At 44.0% G+C, this 17,033-nt stretch overlaps 1 protein-coding gene across 1 annotated transcript; it reads left to right on the top strand.

The window, feature by feature from the left end:
* Positions 1–304: 304 nt before the first annotated feature.
* Positions 305–14,403, top strand: C1H22orf15 (chromosome 1 C22orf15 homolog). The gene is made up of 5 exons (XM_044289796.1): positions 305–446; positions 730–816; positions 9,772–9,894; positions 12,401–12,475; positions 14,075–14,403. The coding sequence occupies exons 1-5, from the start codon at positions 398–400 to the stop codon at positions 14,218–14,220; spliced, it is 480 nt and encodes a 159-aa protein (XP_044145731.1). The 5' UTR covers positions 305–397; the 3' UTR covers positions 14,221–14,403.
* Positions 14,404–17,033: the final 2,630 nt, after the last annotated feature.

Genomic DNA, 17,033 nt, shown 5'->3' with positions numbered 1-17,033 from the left:
GAGGATACGGAAAACGGCTTCATATCACAATTTGGTAAGTAAAATAATATAGACAGCCATTTTGTTTTGTCATAACTAGTGTTGTTAGGGCAGAGGAAGAAGTGTTGTCATTTGAGCCTCATACATTCCTGGACTAGAAGTCTGTTGGTTGTGATTTGGTGACAGGAGCAACGTCTTCCAGCCACTGTGTCATTGCAAAACTCCACAGGGGATAATTATATGCCTCTTGGCACAAGCTTTTGTTGCCTCTTAGATACCAAGACAAAAGGCCTAACTGTTAACAATGAGCGGGAAGAAGCAGCCCTGTAGTTTTCACACTCTCCCAGAACCTTAGAAGGAGTACGGTGACACAAGAGTCTGGTCACAGAAACATGTCACGGATGTAAAATTAGCATTAATGAAGATTAAAACAGTGTGGAAAATGTTTATTACTGTGAAATTTGGAGGTAAGTCACTTCATTTTAATTTGTGCTTTTTCTTAAGGCATCTTCACAAAGCAATTCTGGCACGATATTGTAGGGCCTTGAGGGAGAGAAGAAGCAAAGAATGGGGACAGAAATGAGTACAGTAAAATAGTTACATGACCATGTGTCCTAGGTTTTATACTTGAGCTTCTCCTCTGGAGCTTATATTAAGGAACTGAAATAATAGCAATCACATCAAAGCCTTTGGAGACCAAAATAATGCAAAATACTGTGTTTAACCCTAAGTTGTTGTTGTTTTTTGTAGCTGATGATCAGATTTTATTGAATCCCAACTGCAAGGTTGTCAATTTAGCAGAAAGCTTGAGGGATAAATGCCAATGTGGACCTGAGGGTGAGTAATGTTACTGTTTATTTCAAAGAAGGATTAGGAGGTTCAGAGTTTGTAGGCTATTCCAAGGAAGCTGCATGACTATCAAGGAACTCAGACATTATACATAAATAGCTATGGAGAATTAGCTAAATAATTTTGCCTCTCAAAAACAGCACCCCATATGACTATGTCTGGTATTGCAGCTTACTAGACAGTTCATGGACAGGCATGGTGCTGATACTGTAAACAGCAGACCCCTTTTTTGATTCTGGACAATACCTTTAAGGGACGTTCACAAGTCCCTTCACGGCGTGGCCGAGGTTATAAGCCGCAGCTCCATGATCTACAGCTTTGCCTCCTGTTCAGTTTTATGGGAGGCAGAAAGGATGTGACAGCCAGTGGCTTTTAGGTGCAATTCCAGCATGGCTGACCGCGCCAAAATTTCACTGAAAAAGCTGTCGTGTGAACGTCCCCTTAGGCTTTAATCTAGGACTGGTTCATAATGAACTGATACTAGTTGTTACAGTGATGACTGTCCCACATATCACTGTCTTCTTCTTTGCGGGTTTGTCCGCAGAGTGCAGCCTGCTTGCTGGCAAGGCGTTTCTTCCTCTGGCTGTAGGGTGTGCATGTGCATGCTCCCTCTGGCTCTTAGAGGGTCAGCGGCACACCCTAACCTTCAACAGCAAATGTCTGGCCATCCTGACAAAAGGCCCCTTCACATGTGGGAGAGTGTTTGAGCAATAAGATGTCTAGCTTGCTAGTTCTCTGCAAAGGTGTGCTGTATTCTGCTGTCTGCCCGTGTTCTGAATTGCTACCCATTTACTGGATTCTGACCCCCTCTGTCTGATGTGACATGTGCCTGACCACCTAACTGACCCTTCGCCGCCTGTCCTGTTTACCGTATAAGCACATAGCCAGCCCTGACATCAGCCTGATTTTGCCTATACACTCTGTCTCTGACCCCCATAGGTCAGGTGTCAATCCACCAGAGGTACTGACCTGGTGGTTCTCCTGCAGCAAAGTCCAGATCCCTGTGCAGGGGTTACAGGGTCAATACCAGGGGACTGACAAGATAACGCCCTTAGGTTTAACCCAATATCAAATCTGTTGGTTGACACAATGGGTCCACACCTATTGCCTCGACACTAATATTAATTCCAACTAGGGATGAGCAAATCGACTTCGGATGCTTCATCCAAAGTCGATTCGCATAAAACTTCATTTGAATACTATACGGAGCAAGCGCTCCATACAGTATTAGAATTTATTGGCTCTGATGAACCGAAGTTGTTACTTCGTGAAGTCTCGCAAGACTTCGGGTAATAACTTCGTAAATTAATTTCTACTGTAAAAAACCTTGGCACCACCTGGAACCGAACCCAAGTTAGATACAAAGGTTTTTTACAGTAGAAATTTATTTCTGAAGTTATTACCCGAAGTCTAACAAGACTTCGCAAAGTAATAGCTTAGGCTCATCGGTTCCTGCTCCGTACTGTATTCAAATTAAGTTTTACTGCGAATCGACTTCGGGTAAAGCACCCGAAGTTGATTCACTCATCCCTCATTCCAACCGTAAAACTACTGTCTCCAATAGATAGGATTCACACTAGGCGTATGCATTTTATACGTATACTGTAGCTGACCAGGAAAATACTGACTTACCCTATTAGGTAGACTCAATCTAGAGCAGGGCTGGCCAACCTGCGGCTCTCCAGCTGTTGTAAAACTGCAATTCCCACCATGTCCTGCTGTAGGCTGATAGCTGTAGGCAGTCTAGGCATGCTGGGAGTTGTAGTTTTGCAACATCTGGAGAGCCGCAGGTTGGCCAGCCCTGATCTAGAGATTTCCTATGTGCTTATACACTGATGGCACTGCCAAATTTGTGAAGCAGTTCAGTAAATATTAGGCAAAGCATGTTCAACAGCATGTACATACACCAACATATCATAAACCCAATGTGCTGAAATCTGACATATATATCCATGGGAACAAAATCACATTACCTTAGGGAATGTGCAAATCACTCCAGCAAAACCGAATTGTTGAACAACAGGCAGCTGCACATTCCTGCCATTAGGGACATTTGTGTTTTATTATTCATTTTATTTCACCATTAATTTAAGTGCATTGCACATATGAAAAAGGTCCACATACATAATATAACACAAAGCAAGTACAATAAACATGGACTAACTTATTGACAGACTGGTACAATAAAAAAGGGATAAGTCTACAATGAAAGGGAGACGGAGGAAGCAGGGTTATTGTAGGTTTTCGTTAAAAGGGTTTGAGGTTGCTTTTAAAAATTTCGTGCCACAGCCTTTGCTGTGTGCGCCGTGACATGGCTGCCACGCATGCTGTTGCCTGTGCTAATGTGTTGCTTGTTGGCTGGTGTGTGCACTGTCTGGTGCTGTAAGGGTTAACGCCCTGACTGGGTGTGGTAACTTGGCTTTTATCTCCTGTGGCTTCCTGGCTAGAGTCAGTTGTACTTCAGCTGTCATTGGTGCTTGAGCTCTGCTCCAGTCCCGGATGTTCTATCTGCCCAGTCCTTGAGGGCCACCTTGTAAGACATCAAAGTCATTCCTTGGTCTCCCTTGTATTATCTATGTACCTTACCTCACTTGTTGTATGTTTGGTGTGGGTTTATGTTCAGGGTTTGTTGTACGTCTTGTTGGTTGTTACATGTCTGGGCTGTTGTTGGTGTTAGTCCCTGCATGTATGCAAGACATTTTCCCTGTGTGTGTTGTACCTCTGTGAGGGGGCTGGTTTCCCAGAGGGGTGAACCATAAGTCTGTATGCAGTGCTGCCTGGTGCTGCCGAGACTCCTTTTCCTCCGTGTTGTGTATGAACAGGTCGTCTCTCCCCTGCTCCTATGTGAGGAATTTCCAGGGCGACTCAGGATATTAGATATCCAGGGTATGAGCCGTCCTACCATCAGGGTCCGCTCATACGGTTAGGAGTTAGGGCGAGGATTAGGGACGCAATAGGAGGTGACCTGCTCCCTTATTCCGGCGTACTGGCTTAGTAGCTACCCTTTTACATTGTACAGTGGAGGGTTTCCCCCACTCCCCACCGTGACATTTGGATGTTGTGGGAAAATCTGATATGCTGGAGTAGTGAGTATGGGAGAGGCACATGAGATATCCTTTAGATTATTGTGTGAGGAGCAAAGAAGGTGGTTTTATGAGGATCAGAGATTACGTGTTTTTCAGAAGAGTAGGTCAGAAGTGTATGAGATTGTAGATGGCCTTGTATGTGGTTGTTAGTGTTTTGAACTGAATTAGTGTTAGGCAATAGGAAGCCAGTGAAGGGATTGGCAGAGGGGAGAGACACAGGAAAAATGAGGGAAGAGGTGGATTTACAGGGCAGGAGAGACGAGGATTGATTGGAGGGCACAAGAGTGTTAAATGGGAGGTCACAAAGTAAAATGTTCCAGTAGTCTAGGAAGGAGATGAGGGCATGCACTAACATTTTAGTTGATTCAGGATTGAGGAAGGAGATGACACAAGAAATTGCTTCGAGTTAGAGGCAGCAAGAAGTGATAAGGGCTTAGATGTGTTATCACAATGCAGCAGACATGTAAGACTGGAGAAAGTGTGGAGCCACTAACTGTGATTGATAGGTCTGGTAGGGGAACTGGTGTCATAACGGTAACATGATGAAGTTGTTTTTTTCCATGTTGATATTTAAAAAGTGGGAGAAGTAGGACATAACTGCTAGACACCATAGGATTCTCAATATCAGGGAAGTGACATCTAGGCCAGAGGGTAGATTTGAGTGCCATCAGCACAGAGGTGGTACTGAAAGCCAAAGGTATACATGGAAAGTAGGGGTCAAAAGACAGAGCCTTGAGGGAAAACAACAGAGAGGGCAGGATCAGGATGTGCTGTGTGATTGGTAGACACAATAGATGATAATGATGGATTTTATAACTGGAGGGTGGTTGACTGTGTGAAAAGCAGAGGAAAGGGCTAGAGGGAGGAGCACAGAGTAATGAAGTTTAGATATGGCAGCTAGCAGATCATTAGTAATTTTGGTTAGGGCGGTTGTAGGGGAGTGATTGGGTCGTAAGCCAGGTTGTAGTTGGTCAAGGTGGACATGTTCTAGTTGTTTTGATGCAGGCTGATTATCCCTAAGCCTTTTCTCCAAGCATATATAAGTGTAACTCTCTTCTGGAAAATAGCCACATTAATGGGTGATGTTAACATTGGAATACCAAATCTTTATTTATTTTATTCAGTTATAGAGGGAGTCATTTATTAAGGCCGGTGTTTTAGACACTAGTAGATCTCCCTAATTTATGTAGAGGCACCAGTTTTCTTGCTGGTTTACATTTAGACCATTTTCTACACCTAAAAGAGACGTAGAAAATGATGAATGAGACGGGCCTGCCAGAACGTCCCTTTCCCCACCCACGCCGTCTTTTATAGACCTTTGTGCCACAATCTGCGTCAGAAATACACCTGATATAGGCATATTTCTGATCGTAAATTACCCCCACAGTGTTTACATATATGCAATGAGCAGGACACGGTACAGTGGGTCAGCTATGCAGTGGGTCAGGATATATGTGTAGTAGTTTGTGACGCCAATTGCAGCTTGCGCAGGTACTGTAACAGGGCCCTTTAAGATGTTATAACTCACGTACCAGGTGAGGAATGCCAGAGGGAGATAATGTCTCTGTGTAGTGTCAACGGTGTCTCCTACTATGGTACGGCTGGAATCCTGGCTCACTTGCAATAAATTGAGTGTTGTTAATAGGAGTAATTGAGGAATGATTGAGATCCAGACAGGAGATATAATCCAACTTATCTTTACTGAATGGCAACAGAAATCCCTACGAGTTACAGCAGTAGTCTTTAGGTCCCAGCAGGTATTGGCAATGTATGGAAGGGATTAATATCTCTTCTGCTCCTATACTATATGCCTGTAGAATCTGGCAGGTATTTACCTTCTGCTCTGTCTGTCTTCTGCTTAGTATGGGCCTGACTAGCTGAGGAGGAATTTGGCTTCTCCTGGACTCTGAAAAAGTACTCACAGGACTGCTCGCAGGGAAGGATTCTTCCTGGAGATCTGTAGTTCTGGAGGTGTTGCTTGGTTGTCCACAGTTGAGGCTGAAGGGCTCAGACTGGGAGAATGGATCATTGTCCTCAGCCGAGGCTGGATCCTAGGTTTGGATCCCTGTAACTGGGAGCTCCTTCTAACACAGCCTACCCCTAGCCGGGGTAGCTGGTACACTAACTAGAACTTTCTTTTCCTCCCCATGAGGCAGGAAGTGGGAACATTTCACACCTCCTCAAAGAGGGGGGGAGCTAGATTGGAATGTACAATTCCAGTCTAGATATGCTAAACTGAACTAAACACATTGCTGTCACCTGCTGGTGTACATGAAAATTACAGAAAATTTATGAAACAGGTATAGAAAATGCACATAATGGAGAATGCAGTGTTAGTTTACACAAGATGACAATAAATATACACCTGACATGTTGTAGCAGGGAAACAGAGTTTAGTAACATACTGTGGGATGTTACATACCCCCTTACTTTAAGTTAAGCCGTCCTCGGCTTACGCTAGGAGGGTGTAGGAATCAGCTCTGGGTACCCAATAAATACAAAGTGCTGCATGAAATACATATAAAGACATACTTAGACAAAACACATAACGGCTTTCCCACGGTTCCTGCCCGCTAGAGTAAGGTTTCCAACACACAGTTTCCTTCTCTTGGTATAACCAGGTAACCTAATACTGCACTAAGCAAACATCACTGACTGTCTTTGTATGTCCTGAGCTCTGTAGACACCAAAGAAAGCATGGGGGTGTCTTTACTCCGTAATCCCACCATTATGTAATGAAATACTGGCAAACGGAAGGGTGGCTTTATCCTGTATTCCCTTCCCTGCACCAAAGCCTGAGAAATTTGGCTTGTAGCATGATCACTATGATGACTGAGGGGAAGCTAAAATATGGCTCTAAGGCTTGAGGTACCATACCTTAGGCAAAAGCTCAGAAGGGGAGGTATTTATCGTCTCCTTAGACTTCTGGCACTGTCACAGGAGGAGGGTAGTATAATCCCGTTGCTCTCCTGGAAATGAGACACCTCAGGATGGGAACAATCCTGAACATTTAACAAGCGGGAAGGAGCAGCCTAGGGCTTCTAACGTTTCCCGAAGCAGCAGGGGTACCTGTGAAGTTACTGGATCTGCCTGGACTTACCACTTGGTCCTACCCTGGGTACCTATGGGTATATATCACCGGGTGTAGGCCATTAGTATACAACGTCCCTATGGAGACAGTCCGTAAAAGGAGGGGAGAGAACAAGAGCTATAAAAAGGCACACTTAAAGTAAGTTGCTACATTTTTGTTAAGTGCAATGGTTAAGTGCAATCATGGCAAACAGTGCATAAATTCACATTGTGGCACCTAGAAGGAGAATACACACAATGGGCAAGTTATCTTGAATGTTACATAACTTGTAAGCTTGAAAAACAAGTGCAAAAACGTTATATAAATATCAGTGTAATAATACGCTCAAACATGACTTGAGTCTTTTTTCTTGAAGTGCTTGACTGTGGACAGGAACAATAATAGTTAATTGTTATCCACACAAGGTAGTGGGTAATTTGCACAATGGGTAGTTTTCCTCACAGGAAAGTCTGGAAATCTTCCTCCTGGATCCCATGTTTGAGGAGGCAAAAGTTCTTCTTTAACCTGGGTGCTCTCTGCAGCTGTAGTGGTGCACCACTGCCCTCTTGTGGTGTCTTTTGGAATTGGCTGAGCAGTAAGCCTGGTGAATGCAGCGGTGACGTGCTGCAAGCCCGGATCCCTTGCCGGTGCAGAGATGGACAAAACCTCTGGCTGAAGTGGCTCTGGTAGGCAAACTGAGGGTGCCTGTGGCAGCTTCCAGGGCAGAATGTAGGGTTGCACTCTGGGATTGAAAGTCAGGACAGAGTTATTTATGTGACCCACCTGTAGAGTTGAAGCCAAAGGGATTTCAGGGCTCACTATGGGGACCTCAGGATTGAGGCGTCCCGCTCTGGCAGTAGTAGCAGCACTGGGCGGCGGAGTGGAAACACCAGCTGCCTCCGCCGCACCAGTAGGTGTCCTTGGTGGAGCAGGCCTAGGCCTGTTTGGGCTATCAGGACGCTCAGGGAGCGGTGCAGGGGCAGGTACGGACCGGGCCTGGGCCTCAGGGAGCGCGTCTGCTCCTACCTGATGTCACGGCCGGGCGGCCAGTTCTGGTGCCTCCTGGTGGTCATCGCAGGGTCCAATCACTGTCAGGCTGGTTCAAAGCCTGGGCGACTGTATCAGCGGCATCCTCCGCGGGAGCAGGCTCAGCATCGGCGGCCATCTTATTTTCCCTCATGGTGCATGCAGGAGGTGAGGGTGGAGCCCAGAGGGAGGAGTCTGTACTGCCTTGGTTCACAATACAAAGTTCATGGTGGGCAGTCTTTAGTTTTCCCGCTTCTAGGGGGGCGTATTCGACATCTTTGCGCTCTTGAGAGGGCGTTCTTATCTTTTCCCGCCTCCGACAAGCATGGAGAGGCGGCGCCATTTTGCGAATATGGCGAATTGACCCTTTGAGTATTCGTGGGCACCGCATGGTGCTTTCTGGCATGGCAATGACACAATAAAGTCAATTTTCAGATCTTCTAGTACTGTGAAACATGCAGTTGGATCCGGTTAAGCACACAATTGGATCCGGTTCTGTTGTCAGGGATAGGCACACAATTCGATCCGATCCTGTTCGTGACGCCACTTAATGCAATGAGCAGGACACGGTACAGTGGGTCAGCTATGCAGTGGGTCAGGATATATGTGTAGTAGTTCGTGACGCCAATTGCAGCTTGCGCAGGTACTGTAACAGGGCCCTTTAAGATGTTATAACTAACGTACCAGGTGAGGAATGCCAGAGGGGGATAATGTCTCTGTGTAGTGTCAACGGTGTCTCCTACCTTGGTACGGCTGGAATCCTGCATCCTGGCTCACTTGCAATAAATTGAGTGTTGTTAATAGGAGTAATTGAGGAATGATTGAGATCCAGACAGGAGATATAATCCAACTTATCTTTACTGAATGGCAACAGAAATCCACACGAGTTACAGCAGTAGTCTTTAGGTCCCAGCAGGTATTGGCAATGTATGGCAGGGATTAATATCTCTTCTGCTCCTATACTATATGCCTGTAGAATCTGGCAGGTATTTATCTTCTGCTCTGTCTGTCTTCTGCTTGATATGGGCCTGACTAGCTGAGGAGGAATTTGGCTTCTCCTGGACTCTGGATAAGTACTCACAGGACTGCTCGCAGGGAAGGATTCTTCCTGGAGATTTGTAGTTCTGGAGGTGTTGCTTGGTTGTCCACAGTTGAGGCTGAAGGGCTCAGACTGGGAGAATAGATCCTTGTCCTTAGCCGAGGCTGGATCCTAGGTTGGGATCCCTGTAACTGGGAGCTCCTACTAACACAGTCTACCCCTAGCCGGGGTAGCTGGTACACTAACTAGAACTTTCTTTTCCTCCCCATGAGGCAGGAAGTGGGAACATTCCACACCTCCTCAAAAAGGGGGGGAGCTAGATTGGAATGTACTATTCCAGTCTAGATATGCTAAACTGAACTAAACACATTGCTGCCACCTGCTGGTGAACATGAAAATTACAGCAAATTTATGAAACAGGTATAGAAAATGTACATAATGGAGAATGTAGTGTTAGATTACACAAGATGACAATAAATATACACCTGACATGTTGTAGCAGGGAAACAGAGTTTAGTAACATACTCTGGGATGTTACATATACTACAGCAGTGTAGGTTTGGAGAGTAAGTTGTCCGCAGTAATTATAATAATTCTTTAACTTGATTAGATTTAATAGAAAAAACTTCCATATATTCAAGCAGGATAGGACACTTGTGTAGATATATCGTTTTGTGTACTGTTCTATATTCTGTAATACATTTTTGCATATGTTTATCTAGTTTCCATTGATCTTCTGGATGAGACTGGAAATCTAATAAATCTCAGTGATCTTGAAGGATCCCAAGACATTGCTACTAACTACCTGAAGGAACGACAGTCCTATATTCTTGTCAAAATTATCCGTAAGTAGAATTTTGCAGAGTATCTCTTCATGTAATTCTCATGTTAAACAGTTCTCATTTAAAATATAATATCAAACTGTTAACATGATAATATAATAAATGATAAATGTATACTTTGATAGGTGCAAAGAAAAGTGGTCTATCCATTATTTTCAGAGTTTATTTCATTTACCATTAGCTGCAAATTTTCTATGCATTTACAATATGAATGGTGAACTGTATGCCCACCAGAGGAAATTATAATTGCGGTCCAACCCCTATATCATCAATAAAGCTTAATTGATTTTGAATAAAAAATAGACCCTGGTCGAAAGTGATTGGTTCCAAAGGCAACTAAATGATTTTTTTTTCCTGTATTTTTGGGGACCACTGTGGTATTAGAGCCTGGGCCCACCAGAGGATCCTCTGGTACTCTGGTGGGCCAGTCCGACCTTGTATGCTTGTGCAAAAGTCCAAAGAATCCAGCAGAGTGAAGAACTTAATGTTAGTGATATATATTCTTAAAAATCTGTAGGATATTACTACACAAAGGCAGCAATGGCAAAGAGGTTTAAAGTGTAACTGCCATTTCACTACCACAAATGAAATTCCTAACATATGTGATGCTGTAGGGAAGGTAATTATGAAGCTTTATTTTTCAGGTAATTTTACCTTTCTGATGTCTGTATTCAGCCCTTAGCAACCCTATTTCTCTGTGCCTCTATTTCAGCATCGTCCTAGGATGGCCTCTGCTGCACTTCCTGTGCTGATCTTTGCCCTGTATTTAAGGCCATCCTGTATTTCCCTCACTTCCCATAACCCCTTGCTCTCCTTACATGAACTAGCAGGACCAATCAGAATGCAGATAACCACCTGCACTACCCCAGAGAAGTGTGTATCCTCTCACATACAGCTAACCAGAGATAGAAAAGACCAATCAGAATGCAGATAACTTCCCCCACTATCCCAGAGCAGTGTGTATCCTCTCACATACAGCTAACCAGAGATAGACAAGACCAATCAGAATGCAGATAACCTCCCCAACTACCCCAGAGCAGTGTGTATCCTCTTGCATACAGCTAACCAGAGACAAGCCCTGCAATTACATGAAATCAGTAAGCATTTGTTTTAAGTATCACATTAAAAGATTTTTTAGGGACCATTTTGGGGTATATATAGTGTATTAAATAACTTTTATTAATGTATTTTTAGGGGGAAAGATTAAAAAAACTGAAATTTTTACATTATTATGTGGAATTTTTTTATGCCGTTCACTGTGTGGTAAAAATTATGCAATTTTATTATGTGTGGGTCACTATATTGATGATAATGTCACACACATTTCCATATATTTTTCTCAACTTCTTCATCCTGTCTGCTCTGCAGCTGCTCCCTCATTCTCCTCCACACTGACAGGGAGGGGGGGACTGCTGCTCATATATATGGTTTGGTACCAGCTAGAGATATGGGATTTCAAACTTTTATACAATACCAGAATTACAGCAATGTGTTCAGTACAGGGGAAGATATCACTGATAGAAATCTGGATGCTGTGAATTAAGTTGAAAATGAAAGTAAAAGCAGGTTTTGCCAGGGATTATTCCCGACTTGATTTTTAATAGTGATTATCCTCTGTTGCTTGGACTAATTCTGTCATTCTGGTTATTGTATGAAAGCCTGGAATGTCAGCTTCAAAACAAGACTAGTTGCATGTTTCTAGCTGCTACCATTCAGGAGATATTACCATCTAAAGCAGCCCTCCCCCTCCACTTTCTACCCGAGCCCAGGCACTCAGGGCTGAGCTCCTCCTACCAGTGCTCTCCCAAGCACCCAGGGCTGTGCTCCTCCTCCCAGTGCTCTTCCCAGCACTCAGGGCTGTGCTCCTCCTCCCAGTGCTCTCCCTAGCACTCAGGGCTGAGCTCCTCTTCCCAGTTCTCTCCCCAGCACTCAGGGCTGTGCTCCTCCTCCCAGTGCTCTGCTCAGCACTCAGGGCTGTGCTCCTCCCAGTGCTGTTCCCAGCACTCATGGCTGTGCTCCTCCTCCCAGTGCTCTCCCCAGTATTCAGGGCTGTGCTCCTCCTCCCAGTGCTCTCCCCAGCATGCAGGGCTGTGCCCCTCCTCCAAGTGCTCTTCCCAGCACGCAGGGCTGTGCCCCTCCTACTAGTGCTCTCCCCAGCACTCAGGGCTGTGCTCCTCCTCCCAGTGCTCTCCCCAGCACTCAGGACTTTGCTCCTCCTCCCAGTGCTCTCCCTAGCACTCAGGGCTAAGCTCCTCCTCCCAGTGCTCTCCCCAGCACTCAGGGCTGAGCTGCAGAATAGGAAAGTAGCAGACATTTGTGGGAGCTATTATCAGGTAAAACTCAAAATGTTTACATTTTAAAGAACAAAAGCATTTATACATCAGGGTGTACTATACCATTAGGGCATAAAAAATGAAATGGCAGTTAAACTTTAAGATCAGTAAATATGAGATGATCAATCCTAGACACATAGCAACTCAGATCTTAACTTTTTTTTCTTACTTTGCAGGTGGTGAGGGATCTGAGGTAGCACGCTACGAGTCTTTGCTGCAGAATCTATGGAAACGTCATCCAGAATTAGCAGGTAAGGAAACATCCACTCCATTAGTTGTACCATTATGCAGGGTTTGGGTGAGGGATAAATGAGTTATCCGCTTTTTTAATACTGATGAGCTATCCTCAGGATAGGTCATCAATATCAGATATTAGCAGGTATAATTACAGCTTATCTGTCCCCACTAACTTCAATGGAATGACTCCTTTCTGTTCAAGTGAGTAGGATGGCGCCGTCGCAACTGGGTAAACAATGAAGAGAAGACAGCGTTCATACCAGTTCTCCGGTCTCTTCAAACAGCTGATTAGTGTGGTTTCCGAAAGTTGATCCTCCTCCAAACTGACATTGATGACCTATCCTTAGGATAGGTCATCAATATAAAAAAAGTGGACAACCCCTTTAAAGCACCACTGCAGAGGAAGTGATACAATTTATAGACTACAAATAATAAAACAATGGGGACATTTGTTAAGACTGCTGTAATCTGTGACCTGCTGGTGTCAGATGTGTCACAATTACTAAGAGGAGCACAAGAGATATGCTACAACTAGTATGCCTCGTAATAATGGTGGTGCATGTCTGGGCTGTCCATACACCAGAACTGAAATTAGGTATAATTTAAAGGACAGCTGATTTGTACCTATGAAATTGGCTGACCTGTTACAAGTTCACTTGGCAGCTGAAGACATCTGTGTTGGTCCCATGTTCACATGTGTCTGCAATGTTGAGAAAAATCATGTATTAATATGTGCAAATGAGCCTCTAGGAGCAATGGGGGCGTTGTCATTACACCTAGAGGCTCTGCTCTCTCTGCAACTGCCACGCCTTCTGCACTTTATTGACAGGGCTAGACAGGCATGATCACATTTACACTGCCTGGCCCTGTCAAGATTTCCTTTAATTTTATTCTCTGTATTCCAGTTATATTAAGTTACCCTCTACACACAAGTTAGGGGCCACATACCCTGTGTTGCCCCCCTGAGATGAATGGTGCCAGTCAGGCATGCGTGCAGTTGCTCTATTCATTTCTATGGGATTTCTGGATGTAGCAGAGTACAGTTCTTGGAGCTCTGGAACTCCTATAGAAACCGGCCGCTCTGTTCATTTCAGGGGGCTCCAAAGTGTATGGGGACCCCGTTCTCATGATCAGTGGGGGTCCCAGAGGTAGGACCCCCACCTAGTCTAGTAGTTATCCCCTATTCTGTGGATAGGGGATAACTTAATATAACTGGAATGCCTCATTAAAGAGTTTGTCCAGTAAATCGGTTGAGTTTCATGAACGTATCCAGTTCACATTAGACAAACCTACCACTTTAATTCATTATCTAGATGTGGAAGTTAATGGGGTTTAATAACTTATCCTTATGTCAATATTCGATCAGTAGGGGTCAAATTCATGGCACGCAGAAGGTCAGCTGATATAAGAAGCGGCGCGCCAGAACTAGAACAGTTCTAAGCACTATGTAGTGGCTGAAGGATGGCTTCTATATAGGGAAACAAGGGTCAGGAAGCAGGATTTTAACTTGTCTAGTCTTATGCGTTTCCTGGTATATTACTAAAATAAGCACACACAATAAAACAACCAAATAGATATACTGAATTAAACATAACAAATATTTTCTCATTTAGAACGTCTGCAGAAGCTCTCTAATCCCCATGTACGAGATAAGTGGCGAAATTCTGTTCCTAAGAAGGTTCGAACCCCCAAAGAAACACCTTTTTCTTCTCCAACCAAAGCAAGAGCAACTTCACAGCAAAAGAACAGGCTGGCCTGAAGAACTGATCCAGCCACGAAATAAATATGAAGCAACAAAGAGTAGATCAAATAGCAAATCTGCACAATGCACTTCTGCTGAGCTATTTATTGTGCAGATCACTTCATACGACCATCAGATTGGAAGTAGAACAGGAACGATTTGTTCTGCAAAATGACTGGAAACCTATTCCTCATTGCTGAACTTCTGTAACACAAGCAAACATTGATTTACTTAACAGATGCATTTTTTTTCATTGCTGTCTTGTAAATCGTCAGTTTGAATAGATAAATTCATTGTCATTACTCAATATCTGTTTGACTCACAAACTTTAAAGCTCATATTTGGTTGCTAACTATAAGGTCATCAAATATAGAATGTAAGCAACAAAAGAAGTTGTAGAAGACATGAGCATACCTATAAAATGCATATACCGTATATTTCATGTACATTATACCGTAGCTCCTGTTTCCATAGTTTAGTTCTTTAGTAGGATATTTATCAGAAATATAATCAGTTGCAATCTGAGACGTTTGGACAGTTGTAACTAACTCATCTGTGAGAACTATCTACTGGATTCGGCCTCATGATATCTTGAAAATTGTGAAAAGTTAAAGCATAACTTTTCATTTATATAATGGTTAAGCTTTAACATTTTGTTACATGCAGATTTGTCACAGATTCTTCTGTCTATTTGCTGTAATTTCCACCTTATTGCAAAGAGAGAAATCCACAGCAAAAACTGACACGCTACGGATTTAAAATCTCTCTTGCAAATTTTTTTCCTCCGCATGAAGATGACATTTTGTAAAATGTCATCCATTTTTGCTATTACTGTTGGTAGAAAATCTGCAGTTTAGCCACCACATTACTTATACATACCCTAAAAGTCACGATACCAATCAAATATCTGTACTGCAGGCAGCTTTAAGAGTCTGACAGACCCACCAAAGTATCAGATGAGTATTCCATGTGCCCAAGCTGTAAGGGCTCATGCCCACGAGCATAAGGGCACGGGCACTGGCCCTGTGCACTCCTTGTACGGATGTGGACCCATTGACTTGAATGAGTCCCCAATTCGCTAGATATGGCAAAATATAGAACATGTTCTATCTTTTTGTGGCGCTGAGGCACGGACCCGAAAGCCCACGAAAGCGCTTTGTTGTACTTCCATGGGCTTCCGATCCGTGCCTCTGCTCCTGCAAAGATAGGACTTTACCTATCTTCGGTTGTATGTTGCAGATAGTGGACCCATTCAAGTTAATGCACCACGGAGTGCACACGGCTGGTGTCTTGTCTGTTTGCAATCCGCAATATGGGCACCACAGCCATACGGTCGTGTGCATGAGCCCTAACACATTAATGGAACCATTATAAACAGGCTCAGACTGGCCCACAGAGGAATAGGTGAATCCCCCGGCCCTCAGTCCTGGAATCATCTTAACCAGCCTATATCCATATAAAAATCTGGGTAGAATAATTAAAAACTACCAAGTTTATTATTATATTGCATCCGGTGGCGGAGATGACTTCTAGATACATAGGCAGGCCAACCTGTATTCTTTTTTCCAAGGGACTTACCTTCTCAACGTTGTTGCAGGGACCCCCATAATCACTTATCCTGAGAGTCTTATTGCTGCCGGCCATTATATGAGCAGGTAGTATTTGCATGTAGCTGTATAGTGGGCCCCCAGAATAAATTTTAATTGTGGGCCCTAGGCACCCCAGTCCGACACGGATTATAAACCAAGGCCCCTAAGGTCTACTAAGGGATAAACTGGAGCTAACATTGGAACCAATAACCACCAGATATCAGATTGAACCTTACTGATGATAAACCCTGAATGTGCAATAATAACAAAGCTTTCTTAAAAGTGAACGTACTGTACATATGCCCTAAATCTTGGTAGATGTACTTAAAGGGAACATGTCACCTGGAATTTGGCAATAGAGCTGAGGACATGGGTTGCTAGATGGCCGCTAGCACGTCCGCAATATCCAGTCCCCATAGCTCTGTGTGTTTTTATTGTGTCCAAAAAACGATTTGATAGATATGCAAATTAACCTGAGATGAGTCCTGTCCCTGAGATGAGCCCAGCTCCGCCCCGCATCATCCGAATCTCCTCCTTGCTGCCCGACGTCACAAAGCTAAAGCCGTAATCTCGCAATGCGCGAGCTAGCACATGCGCAGTTCGTTCCCTGAGGCTGATGCCAGCACAGGGAAGGAACACTATGCTGACACTGCGCATGCGCTAGCTCGCGCATTGTGAGATTACGGCGCTCTAGCTTTGTGACGTCGGGGAGCAAGGAAGAGATTCGGAGGATGCGAGGCAGTACTGGGCTCCTTTGCGCTGGACTCATCTCAGGTTAAATTGCATATCTATCAAATCGTTTTTTGGACACAAGAAAAGCACACAGAGCTATGGGGACTGGGTATTGTGGATGTGCTAGCGGCCATCTAGCAACCCATGTCCTCAGCTCTATTGCCAAATTCCAGGTGATAGGTTTCATTTAAGAAAAATAAATTATATTGTATACTGAATGATTATCATCTGGGAAATCCTACAACGCACTGTATTTTTATTGCAGCAATTTGTAGTAAAAGTGCTGCAGTTTTTTCTAAGTGTTCCTCGGCCATGCAGCTCAAACCGATACACCATATTTTTCGCTTTATAAGACGCACTTTTTTTCCTCAAAAGTGGGGGAAAATTTAATGCACTTTATAGCGCAAATAGAGTGAATCTTGCGGCAGCAACATGGCCGACACATCACAGACCGTGCTGGCTAGGGGTTTGAAGGTGGCATCCTTCTGCAGTCCGGCATACAGCCTGTAG

The sequence above is a fragment of the Bufo gargarizans genome, chromosome 1 (genome assembly GCF_014858855.1).
Source record: "Bufo gargarizans isolate SCDJY-AF-19 chromosome 1, ASM1485885v1, whole genome shotgun sequence".
Lineage (NCBI taxonomy): Eukaryota > Metazoa > Chordata > Amphibia > Anura > Bufonidae > Bufo > Bufo gargarizans.
The sequence above is the reverse complement of the archived record's forward strand: the minus strand, read 5'-3'. Positions and strand labels throughout refer to the sequence as shown.

Coding starts and splice junctions, on each gene's coding strand:
- C1H22orf15 (XM_044289796.1), top strand. CDS start 398: ATGAAGATTAAAACAGTGTGGAAAATGTTTATTACTGTGAAATTTGGA. Junction 817..9,771: donor ATGCCAATGTGGACCTGAGG/GTGAGTAATGTT, acceptor ATGTTTATCTAG/TTTCCATTGATCTTCTGGAT. Junction 12,476..14,074: donor ACGTCATCCAGAATTAGCAG/GTAAGGAAACAT, acceptor TTTCTCATTTAG/AACGTCTGCAGAAGCTCTCT.